This window comes from Mobula birostris, chromosome 5, assembly GCF_030028105.1.
Source record: "Mobula birostris isolate sMobBir1 chromosome 5, sMobBir1.hap1, whole genome shotgun sequence".
NCBI classification, from domain to species: Eukaryota; Metazoa; Chordata; class Chondrichthyes; order Myliobatiformes; family Myliobatidae; genus Mobula; species Mobula birostris.
Window position 1 is genome coordinate 134810331 of NC_092374.1, and position 21326 is coordinate 134831656.

Sequence of the window (21326 nt, forward strand, 5' to 3'; positions counted from 1 at the left end):
AGTGTTGTTTGGTTTAACGGAGTCAGTGTGGTACAGCCCTCTCTGCCAGTCTCATGAACAGAAGAATGAGCCCAGTGTTTTAGATTTACACTGAGACAACTCAAGGCACAGGCACAGGAACAGAATTCACCGGGGCAAATTGACAACTTGTGTTACTGCCGAGTGCTTGTTCTTACAGAAACATGGCTCCAGGACAATATCCCATGCACCACTGACCTTCAGGCCCTGTCACTCACAGACTAATGCTAATGTTATTTTTGGAACGTATGGTCCAGGTGCAGATCAATGGGACTAGGCAGTTTAAGCAGTTGAGGACAGACTAGTTGGGCTGAAGAGCCTGTTTCTGCACTGTACTTTTCAATGACTCTATGTTTTCGTAACCGTATATGTGCTGTGTGTGACTGCATGTTGGCCCTGGAGGGGTGCTGTTTCATTTAGCTGCATACATGTGTATGGTTGAATGATAATGAAACAATCCAACATGAAACTTAAGTGATTCTTAAGTCCAGATAAGTGGCAGTAGTTAACTCGGGTCTCCACTATATAATCGGGAAACCATTCAGCAACTAGTAGACTTCTGTAAAGCTAATTATTTCAAATGATAGGGTGGCATGGTAGTGCAGTGGCTGGTGTAATGTTTTACAGAGCCACCAGTCAGGGTTCGATTCCTGCTGTTGTCTGTAAGGAGATTTTATGTTCTCTCCTTGACCATGCAGGTATCCTTTGGCTGCTCCAGTTCCCTCCTACGTTCCACATGGGTTAGGGTTGGCAAGCTGGGGTAGGCTATGTTGGCAGTAGAGGTATGGCAAACGCGGGCTGCCACCAGCACATCCTTGACACAAATGATGCATTTCACTTTATGTTTCGATGCAGATATGACAGATAAAGCTATCTTTAAAGAATGCGCATAAAAAAATTAACAGAAAAGTTTAAGATGAGGCCATGGGCACCATGGTAGCATGCTATTACAGCTCGGGACATTCGGAGTTCAATTCTGGCGCTGTTGGTAAAGAGTTTGTACGTTCTTCCTGTGACCATGTAGTTTCCTCCAGGTGCTCTGGTTTCCTCCCATGGTCCAAAGGTGAACAGGTTAGTGGCTTAATTGGGTCATTGTAAATTGTCCTGTAATTAGTTAAATAGGTGGGTTGCTGCGCGGTGCGGCACGAAGGGCTGGAAAGGCCTGTTCCACATTGTATTGCTAAACAGATAAATAAACAGACAAACAGACGGTGCATTCTGATAGCTTCATTATTTTTGAGCAAAATACATCCAATTAATTAATGCATTAAGGCTGCGGATGAAAGAACGACATCCAGGCAGGTCGTATTCAGCTGACAATATTGATTAGTTGATAATCAATATAGTTCAAAAGTTCAAAGTCAATTTATAATCAAAGTACATGAATGTCTCCACATACAACCCTGAGATTCATTTTCTTGTGGGCATACTCAATAATTCTAATAACCATAATAGAATCAATGAAAGACCACACCCAACAGGGTGCACAACCAGTATGCAAAAGACAACACAAAATGTGCAAATACAAAAAGAAAGAAAAATAATGATAATAATAATAAATAAATAAGCAATAATTATCGAGAACATGAAATGAAGAGTACTTGAAAGTGAGTCCACAGGTTGTGGGAACAGTTCAGTGAAGGGGCAAGCAAAGTTGAATGAAGTTATCCCTTCTGGCTCAAGAGTCTGATGGTTGAGGGATAGTAACTGTTCCTGAACCTGATGTTGTGAGTCCCAAGGCTCTTGTATCTTCTTCCTGATGGCAGCAGCAAGAAGAAAGTATGACCTGGGTGGTGGGGGTCCCTGATGATGGATGCTGTTTTCCTGCGACAACACTCTGTGTAGCTGTGCTCAGTGGTGGAGAGGGCTTTACCCGTGGTGCACTGGCCTGTATCCACTACTTTTTTGTGGGATTATTCTGAAATGATAATACCGAGTAATTTAAAGCTGCCCTCTCCACCTCCAATCCTCCAATGAGGACTGGTTCATGGACCTCCAATTTCCTCCTCCTGAAGTCAATAATCAGCTCCTCGGTCTTGCTGACAATGAGTGAGATTGTTTGTTGTGGCACCGTTCAGCCAGATCTTCAATCTCCCTCCTATATGCTGATTCATCACCACTTTTGATTTGGTCAATGATAGTGGTATTGTCAGCTATCTTCAGTATGGCATTGGAATTGATAACCAATATAGACTCAATGAGCCACATAGCCTAATTCTGCTCCTACGTCTTATGGTCATAATACTTAATTTTTTACTAGTAAAATGAAGAACACGCCAAACCAAAAGACAATACAATGAATTTTGAGAATTTCTGACTTCAGTACTATTCATGGAGTATACTGGATATCAGTCCCTGCAAGAGCTGTTGGTTTAGCAGCCTCAATGCTGTGAATCTCTCTCATTTGTTCACGTAAGGATTGTGATAGAATGGGATGCTGGAGAGCACAGATCTGCTTTCTCCAACAGTGACTCCACTTCTGCTGCCTTCTCCTCATTGTGCTGCCTGTGTTTTTTATTCTTTTCTGGTACTTATCCAGTTTGCCTTCCAAATGCCTTCGTTGAATCCACTTCCACCACCCCACCTCAGTAGGAGTAACTGAGTAATTCACAATGTCCTGTCCAGTGCCTGTTCCCTCGATCGACATGAAACATTACATGGCCATTGTTACGCTACTGTGGTGGGAGTTTGCTGCGGAATTTGAAGGCAGAATGCAGGGCTAATGGCATGATTCTTAATAGTGTGGAGGAACACAGGGATCGTGGACTCCATGTCCACAGATCCCAAAAAGCTGTTGTGCAATTGAGCTCAAGAGCAGTGAGGTAACGTGCTCTTTCTAAAGCTTCTGCATCCTCCCTATAATGAAGCATCAAAGGCTACGGTGAGAAAGCCGGGAACTGGGGATGAGGAGGAGATAAGGGAAAAAAAAGGGTCAGCCATGATTGGTAGAGCAGACTCGATGGGCCAGATGGCCTAATTCTACTCCCATGTCTTATGATAAAAGTATACAAGATGATAAGATGCATAGATCAGACAGAGCCAGAGTGGATTCCCAGGACAGAAACAATACAAGGAAGCATAATTTTAAGGAGATTGGAGGAAAGTATGGTGGGGGGGGGGGGGCGCGGGTGATGAAGATGCCAGAGGTATGTTTTGAGAGTGGTGAGTTTGTGGAACACGTTGCCAAGGGGGTGGTGGTAGAGGCAGATATTTTAGGGACATTTAAGAAATTCTTAGATAGGCACATGGATGATAGAAAATAGAGCGCTGTGTAGGAGGGAAGGGTGAAATTGATCATAAGAATAGGTTAAGAGCTCGACACTACATTGCGGGCCAAAGGGCCTGTGCTGTGCTTCACTGTCCTATGTTCTAAACCTGTTGTTGCATTTCCTACATTTCATCGGTTGTAAATAATTTCATCCATTGGGACACTACACCTGCTTGAAGTGGAGCACAAAGACAGATCTTTAAAAATTCAAGAGTTAAAGAATTCAAGAGCTTTGACCAAGGAGCTGTCTCCAGGCCAAGGCAAGCTGAAGTGAAGGGGACAGAGACCGAGGAAGCGGAACTCACGTAACACTGTTGAAACGTACCTGTCTTTGACCCGAAGGATGAGCTGGTGAAATCTGTCCACGTGTTCAAAGCTGGCCTTGTCGGTGACTGAATAGACTATGAGAAATCCGTCCCCTGTCCTCATGTACTGCTCCCTCATGGCACTGAACTCCTCTTGTCCTGCAGTATCCAGCACTATGGACATGGAGTGAAGACAAAAACTAATTATTGAGGTAGAAATTGTTCATAACAACTGCAGTTACAACAGCATGAGAGCTAAAACTTACAGCTTCTGGCATTTCTGAGCCACTTCATTAAATTTTAAATATGAACTTTATTCATAACAGAAGGTGCATATGAAAAGAAAAAGAGAGTACAAAAATTAGCATTTTGTGTGTCAGTCGCTCATTATATTCAGTAATGTTAAGATTTATTCATAAAGTGTAGCACCTTTGCCACTCATGTGGGCCTCTGGGGAGGTACACATTTTCATTGTTTGAGGGGCTACCCCACCTGATTCAATCCCACCATGTCCAGTAGTGGGAGGAACCTAGATTGTCGTCCTTCCCCACACCCCACAAAACCTTTGCATTGGCTGTACCAAGTTCACCGCATCCCTCTGCATGTACTCTTGTAGCCTGGAATGTGCCCGTCAGCAGAGTTTCCTTTTCAACATCTCATTCTACTGGAAGCCAAACCACTTTCTTGCAATTTTGACGAATAAACTCTCCTCGGGTTTCCAGCAGGGTATAGGTATCGAATTTAACCGACGTTTCGATGTCAAACTCCGCCATTTTCATCAGGGATGGTGACTTAGCACGTCTAGTCCTGTGGTTTCTATAGTACATCCTAATTTTGCAGGTCTTGGAATCTGCTCTACACCTGAGCTGGTACTGATTCAAATGGTAACTCCACATAGGAACACAGCAGTAATCCCAGCAAGACTGGCCTCTCATGCAGGTCTACGTGGATGTTCCAGCAGTCTGAACAAACTGCTATAGATAAGGGTGGGCCAGATTGTGCTGGCTGTGACACACCAATATCTTTTTGGCCTGCCTGACCTTCAGAGCGTCAACGTTGCCCTTGGAGCTGGATTCATCCCAAGTCATTTGTCCTGTTGTCATTCTTAAAGCAAGCATGATATTAAGTCATACTTTACATAGATGGCTGGCAGTATCAGTTCTCTTAAACTTATCCTAAAATGTAATATAACAGAGCAGAACAACACAGGGACAGGAACAAACCTCTTGACCTACAATGTTTATTCCAAACATGATGGCAAATTAAACTAAATCTCTTCTGTTAATTTATGTATTACATATTGGATATATTGTATGTATACTTGTATATTGCATATATAGGATATATTGTATGTATATGTTATATGCATACAACACTTAGAGCTCAGAAGTTCAGTAATGTGACAGTTAAGAAATCTCATTTCCAATCACATTTCAGGTAACATCTCACTTAAGACATTTTTTTTATTATCTGATTCAAAGATAATGATAACAATTAGAGCACTCGGTGGCTGTAATTTGTCTAATCTTCCTCCGCAAAAATTTGTCTTAGAAGTTAATATTCCAATGTTCATGAAAGAAGTTTCTCCTGTAACTTTATTTGGGACTCAAGGAGGAAGGGGGACCATAACTTCTAATTTTCTGTAGATTTAAAATTAATGTTGTTCCGTGACAAAGCTCCCAATATGAAACTTAAACAAATTGTATTCATCACCTCCTCTTCTCAGATTATCTCAACAGGAACTGCCTGTAACTTCTCCAGAAAAAAGATATGAAACTTGCAGTTTCTACACCTCTGATTAAAAAGATTACCGATAATAGTGATCTCATTACATATATCTTGAGGGAAACAGTTATCTCTGAACTTGTTTTACACAGTGAAATTAATTTTACCATTTCAAATGGAACCCTCCAGCAAACTCTATTTCTATTATACTTCTGGCAAACAGAGACACTTTTAAAGCAGTATCTTGATGCCTTCATTTTGCAATGTCTAATCTGGAGTAGGTTTGGCCATATTTATATAAAAAGTGTTCCTGATGTTTTCAAAGACTGAGTAATTCAACAGAGAAAATGAATATGAGACTGTTTAGAGAAGGCATTTTAACACTGGCATAGTTTCAGCCCAATTACATCTGGTTTGGATAAGTTATGTCAAGGGGAATGAAAAATGTAAGATTTTACTGCTGTAAAGATTTAAAGATATATGAATTCCCTTATGTCTTGCTCTGAATTTAAAAAAAAAAGTTTGTCAGGAGTATTGGCAGAACAGGGAGTGGAGACTTTAACATGTTGGCTTGATGCTTAAAACCCCAGCTCTGCAGTGAATAGGTGAGCATTGTTCCTTTATATAGATGTGGAATATAATGTGCAACAGCAGTATCATTTTCATAAATTGGGAATAAATACATTCAGTGGCCACCTTATTAGGTATACCTACTTATTAACACAAATATCTAATCAGTCAATCATGTGACAACAACTCAATGCATAACAACACACAGACATGGTCAAGGGGTTCAATTGTTGTTTGAACCAAACATCAGAAAAAGGAAGAAATATGACCTAAGTGACTTTGGCTGCGGAATGATTGTTGGTGCCAGACAGGGTGGCTTGAGTATCTCAGAAACCGGTGACCTCCTGGGATTGATTTTTTTTACATTAAAAACGCACAACAGTCTCTGATCTTACAAAGAATGGTGCAAAACAAAAATCCAGTGAGTGGCAATTCTGTGGGTGAAAATGCCTTGTTATTAAGAGGAGTCAGAGGAGAATCGCCAGACTGTCCAAGCTGACAGGAAGGCGACAGTAGCTCCAATAACTTTGTTTTACAACAGTAGTTAGAGGAGTATTTCTGAATACGTACCATGTTGAGCTTTGAATGAAATGGGCAACAACAGCAGAAGACCTGGTTCCACTCCTGTACCTAGTAAAGTACTCACTGATATCCGTCTTCATCTCATGTTCTTAATATTTGTTGTTTATTCATTTATCATTATTGTTTCTTCTTTTTGTATTTGCAATTTGTTGTCCTTTGCATTCTGGTTGAATGCCCTAGTTGGCCAGTCTTTTTGGTTATTATTCTCTAGATTTACTGAGTATGCCAACAAGAAAACAAATCTCAGGGTTGTATATGGTGACATACAGGTGGAATATGTTCTTTGATAATAAATTTTACTTTGAACACCTGAAATTGCATTGTTAACTGTGCCCATGGTAATGAAGTTTGAAGTTACTTTGTCAGGATTGTTTTAGTTGCAATTTTTCTACCAGAATCTGAAGAGAAATTGTTCTCAGAAATGGGAATTTGTTGGATTGGGGTGGGATCACCATTTTTTCATTGTAGGTTTAGCTTTAAAAGAAAAATCAGTTTCCATTTGTTCAGCCACAGCTAAAAGGAAAAAAAAAAGAATTGGACAATAAGAGGAGCTGCATGTTCAAATTTAGACAAAAGGCAGTGATTGTTGTGTGTGTAGTACTGCTCCATAATCTTGTAAAATCAACTCACAGACAAACACTCTCTCAACATGCCCTGAGTTCAAAAATTAACATTAAATTCTCAAAATGTTTTGGGATTTGGAAAGCAGGCGACAAATAAACAATTTCAGTGCCCAATCCATGAATCAGTGGTTAAGTTAAAAAAGTCAATTACAAGCAAACTGTGTGCTGCCCAGCAAATGAAAGCAGATAAGGTTCATAGAAGTTCATATTGGAACAATTGAACCATGTAACAGTCCGGGAATCAGTGACCAGTCAATAGGCAATGTTCCTTTAACCTTTCAGCTGGAGAAGGTCAGCAAAAGGGTAAAGAGCTAACTATTCCAATATATCACTGAACAAGAATTACTGTACCCCCTAGGTAACTAGGGAGCTGCCAACATCTAGACAGGACACTCAGACATGTGGCTTATTTATGCCTCCACCTCAGATTTGAAGGGCTGTGGGTTCAGGACCTACCATTGCCTTCTAGCTTAAAATGCAGATTAACATTTTACTCAGGCACTGAGGATGCTTTCTTAAACTCAGATTCAAAGTTCAAAGTAAATGTTATTATCCAAGTATATATACATCACCGTATACAACCCTGAGATTCATTTTCTAATGGACATACTCAATAAATCTACAGAACAATAACCATAACAGAATCAATGAAAGACTACCCAACTTGGGCATTCAAACAGAGTGCAAAAGACAACAAACTGCAAATACAAAAAGAAGAAATAATGATAAATAAATAAACAATAAATATCAAGAACATAAGATGAAGAGTTCTTGAAAATGAGTACATTGGCTGTGAGAATATTTTAATGATGGGCCGGGTGAAGTTCACTGTGTGTGGCCCGTGAATCTTGCTGGTAAATACTGTTAAAGGGTTTTGGCATGTGGAAATCCCAAACTTGTTTTGAGATCCCAGCCAGTTAAACTGTCAGTATGCTCTGCTATAGGAGCCCCAAGACAGAGCATGAACCTTCTGCACCAGCTTAAATCTAGCACTATGTCAGAATCAAATTTGTTATCATTGACACACATCATGAAAAATTACTGTTTTGCAGCAGCAGTACAGTGCAGTAATAAAAGCATTTACTAATTCGTATTCCATCTTTGTAGCTTCCAACATCAATTTTACTAGCATCAGGTAATTTCTTCTCCTCCCCCTGTGATTTTCTTCATTTTCATTCCCCATTCCATCTCCCCTCTTACCCTTTCTCTCCTCACCTGCCTATCAGCCCCTTCTGATGAATCTCATCTTCTCTTTCTCATATGGTCCACCCACTCTTCTCTATCAGATTCCTTTTTCTTCAGCTCATTACTACTTCTATCTATCACCTCCATGTTTCTCATTTTATCCCCCCTCGCCCCCACTGTTCTTTTCCATCCACCTGGCCTCACCTATCGTCTTCCAGCTTGTACTCCTTCCCCTCCCCCCCACCTTCTTATTCTGACTTGTTCCCTCTTCCTTTCCAGTCCTGATGCAGGGTCCCAGCCTGAAACGTCAGTCCTCCACCATTTTGTGTGTGTTACTCTGGATTTCCAGCATCTGCAATGTTACAGTAAGTGATATTACATTGATCTCCGGTTCTTGCCAACATCCATGACTGGTCACTCTACGAGACATGTGACTTAGGGACTTGGGCTACATTATATTTCTTGTGTTTACTACTATCTTATATGTTCTATATGTGCTTTGTGCTGTGTATGACTGTTGGTGCTGCATTTTGGACCTTGGCCCAGGAGAAACACTGTTTCATTTGACCATAAGACAAAGGAGCAGAAGTCGGCCATTCGGCCCATCGAGTCTGCTCCGCTATTTTATCGTGAGCTGATCCATTCTCCCATTTAGTCCCACTCCCCCGCCTTCTCACCATAACCTTTGATGCCCTGGCTACTCAGATACCTATTAATCTCTGCCTTAAATACACCCAATGACTCGGCCTCCACTGCTGCCCGTGGCAACAAATTCCATAGATTCACCACCATCTGGCTAAAAAAATTTCTTCGCATTTCTGTTCTGAATGGGCGCCCTTCAGTCCTCAAGTCATGCCCTCTTGTACTAGACTCCCCCATCATGAGAAACAACTTTGCCACATCCACTCTGTCCATGCCTTTCAACATTCAAAATGTTTCTATGAGGTCTCCCCTCATTCTTCTAAACTCCAAGGAATACAGTCCAAGAGCAGACAAACGTTCCTCATATGTTAACCCTCTCATTCCCGGAATCATTCTAGTGAATCTTCTCTGTACCCTCTCCAACGTCAGCACATCCTTTCTTAAATAAGGAGACCAAAACTGCCCACGGTACTCCAAGTGAGGTCTCACCAGCGCCTTATAGAGCCTCAACATCACATCCCTGCTCCTATACTCTATTCCTCTAGAAATGAATGCCAACATTGCATTTGCCTTCTTCACCACCGACTCAACCTGGAGGTTAACCTTAAGGGTATCCTGTATGAGGACTCCCAAGTCCCGCTGCATCTCAGAACTTTGAATCCCTATTTAAGTAATAGCCTGCCTGTTTATTTTTTCTGCCAAAGTGCATAACGATACACTTTCCAACATTGTATTTCATTTCCCACTTCTTTGCTCATTCTTCTAATCTATCCAAGTCTCTCTGCAGACTCTGTTTCCTCAGCACTACCGGCCCCTCCACCTATCTTCGTATCGTCGGCAAACCTAGCCACAAAGCCATCTATTCCATAATCAAAATCGTTGATATACAATGTAAAAAGAAGCGGTCCCAACACTAATCCCTGTGGAACACCACTGGTAACAGGCAGCCAACCAGAATAGGATCCCTTTATTCCCACTCTCTGTTTCCTGCCAATCAGCCAACACTCTATCCACGTATGTAACTTTCCTGTAATTCCATGGGCTCTTATCTTGTTAAGCAGCCTCATGTGTGGCACCTTGTCAAAGGCCTTCTGAAAATCCAAATATACAACATCCACTGCATCTCCCTTGTCTAGCCTACTGGTAATTTCCTCAAAAAATTGTAATAGGTTTGTCAGGCAGGATTTTCCTTTAAGGAATCCATGCTGAGTTCTGCCTATCTTGTCATATGCCTCCAGGTACTCTGTAACCTCATCCTTGACAATCGACTCCAACAATATCCCAACCACCGATGTCAAACTAACAGGTCTATAATTTCCTTTTTGCTTCCTTGCCCCCTTCTTAAATAGCGGAGTGACATTTGCAATCTTCCAGTCCACCGGAACCATGCCAGAATCTATCAATTTTTGAAAGATCATTGTTAATGCCTCGGTAATCTCCACAGCTACTTCCTTCACAACAGTTTGGCTGTACTTCGGGGTGTCACAGCATAGCAGTTAATGCAATGCTATTAAATCTAAGAGCACCAGATTTTGGAGTTCAATTATGGCGCCCTCTGTAAGTCTTACCTGTGGAATGTGTAGTTTTACTCCGGGTGTTCCAATTTCCTCCCACAGTCCACAGAAGTACTGGGTAGGATAATTGGTCACTGTAAATTGTTCTGTGAGTAGGTTAGAGTTAAATCAGAGTTGCTGGAGATTGCTGGGTGGTATGGTTCAATAAATAAATAAATATATAAACAAATTCATGAGTTTTGTGTATGGTTGAATGTTAATTAAACTTGAACTAGAGAACATTGAGTGTGTGCTCCCAACTTCATTTCAATGGAGATTTACAGCTGTAAGAATATAAATTATTACTTCTTTAAATTTTTATTGGTTTACACTAAAGCTTTGATGTGGTTTTATTTAAAAACATGCTATCAAAACTTCTGCATTATTTTTTAATGGTTTTCATATGGTTGGGACATTCAGAAATGGAAAACACTAGTCAGCTCTGACAGAGGACAAAGCCAGATTTGCGGGTTTGCTGTCTGTCAAGAGATTTCTCAGCTGTCTGTGGGTGAGGTTTTCTCGGCGCTTTTGTTTGACCTGCTTTGGGTGAGGCCCTAGCAACTAAGATCTGGATGTTGTTACCCAGTAAGTTTGATCTTTCAGCTCAACACCACGGAGCTGCAAGGCAATACGGAACTTGCCCAACCAGCACCAGCAGCAGGCACTGCTCGGCGACACCCAGCCCTGTGTGTCCTGTGTTATATTTTCTCTCAACATCAGAAGCTAGTTCAGCCCATCAAATCTATGCTGGCTCACAGAGCAATCTCATTTCTCCACATGAAATTCTGCAGGTGCTGGAAATGTTCAGCAACACCAAGGGTGCTCGAGGAACTCAGAAGGTCAGGCATCATCTATAGAAGGAAATGAATAGTTGACATTTTGAACCAAAACATTGACTGTTGATTTTCCTCCATAGATTCAAATTGCAGACGTCACATTTTACTGAATGCTTCGATGTACATGTGATAAATAAATTAATCTGAATCTGACTGTTGATTCCCCTTCATAGATGCTGCCTGACCTGCTGAGTTTCACTGACATTTTTGTGTGTTGTTCATTTCTCTGCCTCCTTCCATACCCCCATTTTCCTCACATTCCCATCACTTCCTCCAGGATATCACCAGTTATCTGGACAATACGGACAATTTACTGTGGCCAGTGTGTCACTGGAATGTGGGAGGAAACCAGAGCACTGGGGAAACGCACTCAGTCCCGGAGAGAACATGAAAACTCCACCAGGACAGCACTGGAGGTCAGGATTGAAGTCAGGGTACTGAATCTGTGAGGAACTAACTCCCCTCTCAGCCACTGAACTGTCTTTTGTGTCACTACATTTTCCTTGAGGTCCTGAGAAATACTTATCCTCCAACTAACAGCCGAGTACACTAACCAAATAATTCAGCATTGCAAGTTGGAGAACAATTCTGCATTTGATGGCTCTGGGACTGTACTCTCCAGTTAAGAAGAATGAGAGAGGGATCTCATTAAAACCCATCGGATATTGAAAGGCCTAGATAGACTGGATATGGAGAGAATGTTTCCTATATTGGAAGAATCATGGACTAGAGGTCACAGACTCAGAATACATGGACGACCATTTAGAACGGAGATGAGGAAGAATTTCTTTAGCCAGAGTACAGTGAATATATGGAATTCATTGCCACAGACAGCTGTGGAGGCCAAGTCATTGGATGTATTTAAAGTGGAGGTTGATAAGTTTTTGATTAGTAAGGATGTCAGAGGTCATGGAAAGAAGGCAGGAGAATGTGGTTGTGAGGGAAAATAAATTAGCCATGATGGAATGGGCTGAATGGCCTAATTCTGCTCCCATGTCTTTATTGTCTAATTTACAATTATTTGTGATGTCACGAGTGTCCCTCACTGCATTGTGATTGAAAAAGAAATGGTCACAAATTCCTTCTCTGCTTCATGTTCCTTCACAGAAACAGGATTCTTGTTTTGATTAAATGAAAAAAAAATGCCATTTGCAATTCTTGTTCTGACCTCACAACATCTGGCTCCGATTCAAACCAGGCAATTAAATCACATTATGTTCAAAAAATAAACTTGTATCACTCCCTGCAGCCAAAATACTGCAATCTACCCTCAACTTTAACCTGTAGGAGAGACTACACAGAGTCTACATTACATCATGCAAAATACTCCCCCTTCAGGAATCCATCTTATTCTATGTAGAATTGAGTTATGCAAAGCAATTCCTCTTTTTCTAAACATTTAAATACAATCGCCTTTCCTCTTGTTCTTTAGGATACTTAATAGACAAAAGAGAAAATCCTGATGAAGGGTCTCGACCTGAAATGTCGACTGTTTATTCATTTCTATAGATGCTGCCTGGCCTGCTGAGTTCGCCCAGCGTGTGTTGCAAAAGAGAAATATATTTTAATGGAAGTCTTTCTTTTACTTGAGTTTCATATAGATAAAATAATCTATACAAAGGGAAATTAAATGTAGCTGCATACTGCCTTGTGTTTCAGAGAGAAACTCTTTGATGGGTTGTGAAAGTGGAAATTCAAAGGTGAGAAGCAATTAGAGATGTGAGGGGGCAGAGTGGAAAAAGCATTAGCAAGTCCACAGTGGCCACTTTATTAGGTATCTCCTGTACCTAATAAAGTGGCCACTGAGTGTATGTATGTAGTTTTCTGTTGCTGTAGCCCATCTACTTCAACATTTGACATGTTATGCATTCAGAAATGAACAGCACTGTTGCAACGCATGGTTACATTGTTGCCTTCCTGTCAGCTTGAACCAGTCTGGCCATTCTCCTCCGACCTCTCTCATTAACAAGGCATTTTCGCCCACAGAACTGCTGCTCACTGGATATTTTTTTAAAGTTTCTCACACCATACGCTGTAAATTCTAGAGACTGTTCTGTGTGAAAATCCCAGGCAGTCAGCAGTTTCTGGGATACTCAAACCGCTCTCTTTGGCACCAACAATCATTCCACAGTCAAGGTCACTTAGATCACATTTCTTCCCCATTCTGATGTTTAATCTGAACAACAGCTAAACCTCTTGACCATGTCTGCATGCTTTCATGCATTGTGTTGCTGCCACATGATTGGCTGATTAGATATTGCATTAATGAGCAAAAAGTCATGCACTGAGTTGACAGTGATCCGGTATGTTACACGTGGGTGACAGTCCAATAGCATGCTTAGATATCACGAGGTAAACATCAGCGTGAATGTGAGATCACCCTGTGCCGACAGGTAGCCTATGTAAAGCATCAGGGCCCAACCAGGCTCCAGATTAAACACAAATTAAATTCTCTCCTGCAGAGAATCTCAGTTTAGTTTCTTCTAGTAACAACTGACCCAAACATCACAGAGAGGCTGCACATCTATTACTGCTAAAGGACTGCAACAACAGTCCAGTCTAGGGAGCTTATATCTCGAGTTATATGGCAATTCTATATCAAAAGGGCTGTTGGTATTTGAAGCTAGTTCTCAGATCTCTGATTTTGGAAAGAAGGCCTTTGATAGCCAAATGTAAAGCTATTAACTCCAGTGATGTATCAGATTACATGTCACCTGTTGAAAACAAATCTTAGTATTTGTCCCAAGCACCAAACCTCTTACAGTCAAATAAAACTTAACAATTATTGTTTGCAATTGTGTCAGGTGAACACTTTATTAAGACACATATATCTACAATTCAATGAGTCTACTACTTTTTATTCTAAACACAAAAGATTCTGCAGATGTTGGGAAACTTTAGTAACACACACAAAATGTTGGAAGAACTCAGTAAGTTAAGCAGCACCCATACAAGGGAATAAACAGTTGACCTTTTGGGCCAAGATCCTTCATCAGAAGTGGCCCAGTTCTGTGAAGGGCCTTGGCCCGAAACATCAACTGTTTAGTCCCCTCCATAGATGCTGACTGACTTGCTGAGTTCCTCCAGCATTTTGTGTTTCTCACCTTTTTATTTTTACACAATTGGTTAATATTGGACAGAAACGTAATGTGCTCACATGACAACTAATTTAGCAAACGAATTACAGAGACCCACTTGGCAAGACAGTTACTTTTCCATCTCAGGAAGTTTGCAGTGTAGGTCACTGAGGCACAACAAGCAGAGCTGTTGCCTGACACACCAGTGATGTGAGTGCAAGCCTTATATCTGGGGTTGCCTATAACGAGTTCGAATGTTTTACTTGTGAATGTGTGTGGTTATTTTTTTCCCCCAGGTATTCGTCTCCTCCAACATCACAAAGATGTGCAGGTTGGAGGGACTAATGAACCACTATAATGCGCCCCTAGTGAGTCTGGGTTGAGTGGTAGAATCTGAGAGAGCCTGAGGAAAATTAGGGCAGAATAAAACAGGGATGGCACAGAATTAGTGTAGGATGGGTTCTTGATGTTCAGCGTGCATTCTAAAAATTTATTTGAGATACAGTGTGGAATAGGTCCTTCTGAGCCTTTGCACCATACCATCCAGCAATCCCCGATTTAACCCTAGGATAATCACGGGACAATTCACAATGTACCTATCAACCGCTATGTCTGTAGACTGTGAGAGTAAACTGGAGCACCCGGAGGAAACATGCACCGTCACGGGGAGAACATACAGACAGAAGCAGGAGTTGAACCAGGGTCACTGGTACTGTAAAGCATTGTGCTAATCACTAAGCTACCACTCTTGACTGGCTGAAGGGACCTGCCCCTATGCTATATGACCATAACACAAGTGTGGGTTATTGCCAGAAATTAGCTCTTCTGGTAATTCATGACATTCACTCTGTTTTATTATGGTACATGGAAACACTTCTCGGAGGATCGTCACCTTGTCCTGGTGGAGAGGCTTGTGAGTTCTTGAGATCCCAAGAGCAATGCTGTCCGGAGTTTAGCCATTTGGTAGGGTCACCCATGGCGTTAAGGTCAAGGGGAAGGTTCCAGAAAAACAGTGATCTGACCAAGACCTCAACGGTGGAGCTGGTAGAAGATGATGACATAGCACAATCCTATCGAAGGCGGAGGAAGGCTGCAGCAGTCCCCATTCCAGGCCACTGGACCCTGACTCTGACCCCGATCTGTCAAAGACCATGGAGTTGCTGCCCATGCATCAGCTTCTCCACGTTACAAAAAGTCACGCAGAGACATACTCCATTAAGACAGTGATAAACAACTACGTCAGAGAACATCATCCTCGACTTGAGTCATCACACTGCATGAAAACAGGTTTTTCCACTTGAATCCACCTTGCATAATAATCACTCAATCCCAGGTATTTTTTATACATTCTTTTTGTATTTAGTCTGAGAAAACCTGGTAGGTCGTGACCAGATCTGGTTGCAATTGAGTTTTTGTTTTCCTATTTCTGCAAATACTGAACTTCTTAATTAATGATTAGTTGATATGCCTCTGTTGTCTGAGTTATTATGCCTGCAATCATGATGTTTGCTTTCATTTCACTGCAAAAGGTTTTTTTTAATATTCCTTTCAAATGAAATAAAAACTAAATTTAAGTGTATAATCATTCCATGAATAATACATATATTATATACAGGGGAAAATTACGTAGTAAAACTTTAGTATGAGAAGAGCCTTTTGTTGATGGTCATTGCTTTTGTCACCATTTCAGTGAGCATTGGCGTAGAGACGTCTAATTTTTGAGTACATTTGATACCGCTGCATCTTGCAAAGATGATACTGTTCATCATCTACAGCAGGAGTTCCCAAACTTTCTTATGCCATGGACCCCTACCATTAACTGAAGGCTCCGTGGACCCTGATCTACAGCTTGACTTTGTGGGTCTTTGTAGTCATAATGTGGCCATTCAGGTTCTTCCATCCTCAGCCACAGCCACCTTGAGTGTGTGTTCCCCCAGTCTGTCGGCTTATTCAAGCTTATCCAAGTCTTCAATGCATAAAGCATGCAGACATAGCCAAGAGGTTCAGTTGTTGTTCAGACCAAACATCAGAATGGTGAAGAAATGTGATCTAAGTGAGTTTGACCATAGAATGATTGTTGGTGCCTGTCGGGGTAGTTTGAGTATCTCAGAAACTGCCGATCTCCTGGGATTTTCGCACGCGGCAGTCTCTAGAGTTTACAGAGATTGGTGCGAGAAAAAACACAAACGAAAAAACATCCAATGACTAGCTGTTCTGCGGGGGTGGGGGAGAGAATGCCTTGTTAATGAGAGAGGTCAGAGGAGAATAACCAGGTTGGTTCAAACTGACAGTAACTCAAATATCTAGGCGTCACAACGGTGGTGTGCAGAAGAGCATCTCTGATCACAGAACTGGTTGAACCTTGAAGTGGTAAGTTAAACTGTAGATCAGGGGTTCCCAGTTGGGGTCCACAGACCACCCAGTGAACGGTAGGGGTCCATGGCATAAAAAGGGGTTGGGAATCTCTGCTGTAGATGATGAACAGTACTCATTTCAAAACAGTGAGGCTACTCTGTTAGTGAGGCAACAGCATTTCTGCTCTCATCCAGGAAAACAGGCACCCAAAATGAGGGGCTCATCCCCTTTTACACTTTTGCCTGAATTTTCCATTGCAACAACAATCACTTCAACCACAGACTGGGATAAAAAGAAAGTGCTTCCCAACGTGATCTCAGGGTGGTTGCCAATTGCGTTAGATGGACAGTCTTATAAATTCAGCCAGGAATAGGATGAAATCACAAGAATTTCTGCCTCCTATTTTCTCCTTGGCTAGATTCAAATACTTAGGGGGATGGTGGATGAAACGTTAGGATATAGCACACCATTTTACCAATTCTCTGAAGCCCATCCTAATGAAGGCTGAACATTGTACAGTAAAATTATTTCTGTCAAATTTGTCACTGACTGGATGTTGCCCAAATCAGGGCTTTTCAAAGACTGTGAAAAACACTGTATTAAAAGAAGAACCACTGTTGCCATGGTGATAGTAATACAAGACTGACGAGTGTAGGTGAGAAAGTAGCTAGAGCAACAACACAACATTTGACAATTACTTAACACGCCAATCTTAGCTCAGTATTAAAAATAAAGTACAAGTATAAAAAATTGCATTAAAAACCTCATCCATTGTTCAGAAAACTTAAATATCTCAGTGTTAAGATCGTAAACATCGCCCTCATGTAAAAACAAGACATCATGTTGCGTCTGCTCCTAAGGAGAGCTATTGAATTAGTCCCGCTCCACTGCTCTTGACCCACAGTCGGGCAACTGCTTCCTTTCTGGAATAGACAAAGCATATTCCATCACTCACCAATCTGTCCTGTGCCCACATCTATAAATAGATTTTGGGAACCGAAAAAAAAAATCTCTAAATCTTTGCATTGCAGATTTAAACCAGGTTTTGCAAAATTTTCAAGTTGTTACTTGGCCAAGAAGAATGTTTCTTGTTTGTTTTTAGCATTAATACCTTGCCTAGCATGTGGTTCAGGGGATACGGTGAGAAGCTGAAAAAGTTTCTTTGGAATGGTGGAGCAAGCTTGTCACACTAAATGATGTACTCAGGCTACTTGTATTCCTTACACAAAGAAGATGCATGGCTGGTTACAAACTATTCCTACAGATTTCTTGCAAGCGGCAGCCTTTGAATGCCGTTATTGTGTGCAGGTTAATTTTTATTTCTATTAGATATGCTTCTTTGATTTTTCCAAACAAAAGCACTACAGTGGCTTCGATACATTATTTGAAGTGGCTCCGATGTTTATATCAGGGGTTCCCAACCTGGAGTCTATGGACCCTTTGGTTAATGTAAAGGGTCCATGGCACAAAAAACGTTGGGAACCCCTAGCGTATAGGATAAAAATACCTTAAAGCAAGACCAGCAGTCAGCATCAGATCACAACTGCCAACAACAGAGAAGTAATGGTGGTGGTGGTGAGTTGCCTTCTTGCTGGATTCTGTGCTGAGAAAGCACGTGATCAACAATGTCTTGTTAGGGAGACTTAAAAGGTTGTAGACACTGCAATCTCAAACAACACACAAGATGCTGGAGGAACTCAGTGGGTAAGGCAAGAAATGGACAGTTGATATTTTGAGCTGAGATCATTCATCTTGGCTGACATCCTTTAGTGTCAGCAAAATAATTGACTTCAGGAAGTGGGGTGGAGTTTACACACCTGTCGGTATCAAAGGCAGAGATGAATGAATTCTTGGGTATAGATAACACCAACAGAATGTTCAGTCCACCCATGATTCCCCCCCCCCAGAAAAAATAATCACACCAATGCCTTTACTTCCTCAGAAGTCTAAGGAAATTCGACACGTCTCCAATGAACCTCACCAATCTTTAGAGGTGCACCATAGAAATCATCCTATCCAAATGCATCACAGTTTGGTATGGCAACTACCCTACCTAAGACCACCAGAAATTGCAGAGAATTATGAACTCATCCTAGTTCAGCGTGCAAACCAACATCCCTCTGCAGACACTGATTACACTTCCCACTGCCTTGGAAAGCAGTCAAGATAATCAAGGACCTCTTCCAGCCTGGCCATTCTCTCTTCTCCCGTTGGGCAAAAGATACAAAGGCCCGAGAGCATGAACTACCAGAATCAATTATAGCTTCAATCCCACTGTTATCAGACTCGCAGAAGCTAAAAGTTGAACACTCAAACCCCTGACCTCCAATCTGCCTTGTTTTGGTCTTTGCACTTGTCTACCTGCACAACACTTTCTCTGTCTCTGTCCGCGTTTTACCACCTCCATGTAAATTAGATTTGGAATAAATGTGTGACTGGAATGCCAAAAAAAAAAGCTTTTTACTGTATCTTCAGAGCCAGATTTAATATCACTGGCATGTGTTGTGGAATTTATTGTTTTGTGGCAGCAATACAATGCAAGACATAAATATTACTACTAGTTACAAAAAGAAGTACAGAAGTGTGAAAGAGAGGTAGTGATCATGTATTTAGAAATCCGATCGCAGGGGGGAAGAAGTTGTTCCTAAAATGATGAGTGTGGGCTTTCAGTCTTTCTCCCCAGTGGCAGTAATGAGAGGATGGCATGTCTCAGATGTTGAGAGTCCTTTCTGATGGCTATAGCCTTCTTGAGGCAATAGATTTTTGAGGGTGCCCGTAATGGTGGGGAGGGTTGTGGCTGTGATGGAGCTGGTTTGGTTGAGCCTACAGCTCCCTGCAGCCTCCATACCAGGAGGTGATGCCACCTGTCAGATTGCTCTCCACTGCAAGTGTGTTGTGTAGATATTTTCTGGAACTTCTTGGTGACATACGAAATCTCCTCAAACTCCCAATGAAGTATGGCTGCTGATGTGTTGCCATCAATATGTTGGGCCCATGTTAGCACTGCAGGGGGTGCAGAGGAGATTCACCAGGTGCCTGGAATGGACAGGCTCAATTATGAGGAGAGACCGGAGAAGCTAGGTCTGTTCTCCCTGTAATACGGGAGGTTAAGAGGGGACATAATTTAGATATATAGGAGTACAGACAGGATACACTGCTGGTAACTTTTCCCTACATTAGGCACTTTTCCCCTCAGGTTGGGCGAGACTAGAACTAGAGGTCATAGATTTAGGGTGAAAGGTGAAATATTTAAGGGGAAGCTGAGGGGGAACTTATTCATTCAAAGGGGTTGTGCTAGTGTAGAACGAGGTGCCAGTGGAAGTGGTAGATGTTGGTTCAACTGTAGCATTTAAAAAACGGTTTGGTTAGGTACATGGATGAGGACTATGGTCCAGGTGCAGGTAGATGGAGCTAGGCAGAAGAATCAGCTGGCACTGACTAGATAAACTGTAGGGCCTACTTCTGTGTTGTGGCGTTCTATGACTCAAAGTAATATCCTAGTTGGTGATAGTGTTCTTTCTGCCTTTTAAACCATTATTAAATTGCCCATATTACTGAGCTTAACCCCCGCCCTAAGCAGTAAAGAGAAAATAGTGGCAGAGAAATTCTTAGAAGCTCAAATAATAATTGTTTTTCCTGTGAATGCTGCTCGTCTGATGATACGCGCTCGAGATGCTGCTGCAAGTATCTTTTCCGTTGCACCTATACATACATGTTCTTGTGCATATGACAATAAACTCAACTGTTTGACTTCACAGACATCCAGCAGCTCGAACTTGCAATTAAAATGTGACTGCTGACATGACAACATTCAATAGGATCTGCTTACAAAGCCAAGCGTTTAAAAAAAAGACAAGTTTAGGAAAATTTGGCAGCTGAATTAGATGCCCAGCACAGCACCTACTGTAAGTGTAGGAGAGGATGGGATTAGGGGCATAGTAGATGAATTTCCACTTGACATGGTATTGCTCATTATACAAACCTCGTCACATCAAAATCTATTTATTTTAAGCCCTGAGGAGCCTTGGCCTACAAAGCTGCGGGTGGGAAGTGGAATTAACATACATACTTAGTACATTTTTGGCGAAGGACATGAGTCAACTGGCCTCTGATTGTACACTCTGTCCTGTATAGAATGGGAAAACAGATGTAGCAGGCTATCTTTAGGTATCTGCTATGTATTTAAAAGCATTCTCTCTTGGTTTCAAAAAAAAACTTTTACTCTATATGAAGCTATAACATACATTAATGCTCTTCCTGTAACTTTGACACATTAGATAGAGTAAGATTACAAAGCGCTAACGGAAGTATCATTAGCATTCTACCAACTTACCATCGAGAATTGCCCATTGGCCATCGATTTCTGTATGTTTTAAGTAAGAATCTTCAATAGTTGGGTCATAATCCGGCACAAAAATCTTTTGGAAGAACTGGATGGTGAGGGCACTTTTTCCAACACCGCCATCTCCGACTACCACAAGTTTGTACGTGGGGAGATTGTCACTTGGAACTGCACTTGCTGCCATGTTATAATTTAACCTGTTTAAAAAAAGGACAAAACAATATTAAATTTATGTCTATCATGCA

General features: G+C 41.5%; 1 protein-coding gene across 1 annotated transcript in view; it reads right to left on the reverse strand.

Annotated features, from left to right (window-relative positions):
- Positions 1-21326, reverse strand: part of mrasa (muscle RAS oncogene homolog a) — a 62214-nt gene that overhangs the window by 15655 nt on the left and 25233 nt on the right. Inside the window, exons 2-3 of the mRNA XM_072258737.1 lie at positions 21073-21278; positions 3612-3765 (exon numbers count right to left, since the gene is read on the reverse strand). Coding sequence (XP_072114838.1) covers positions 3612-3765; positions 21073-21265 — 347 coding nt within the window. The 5' untranslated portion in view covers positions 21266-21278. The remainder of the gene's footprint in view (positions 1-3611; positions 3766-21072; positions 21279-21326) is intronic.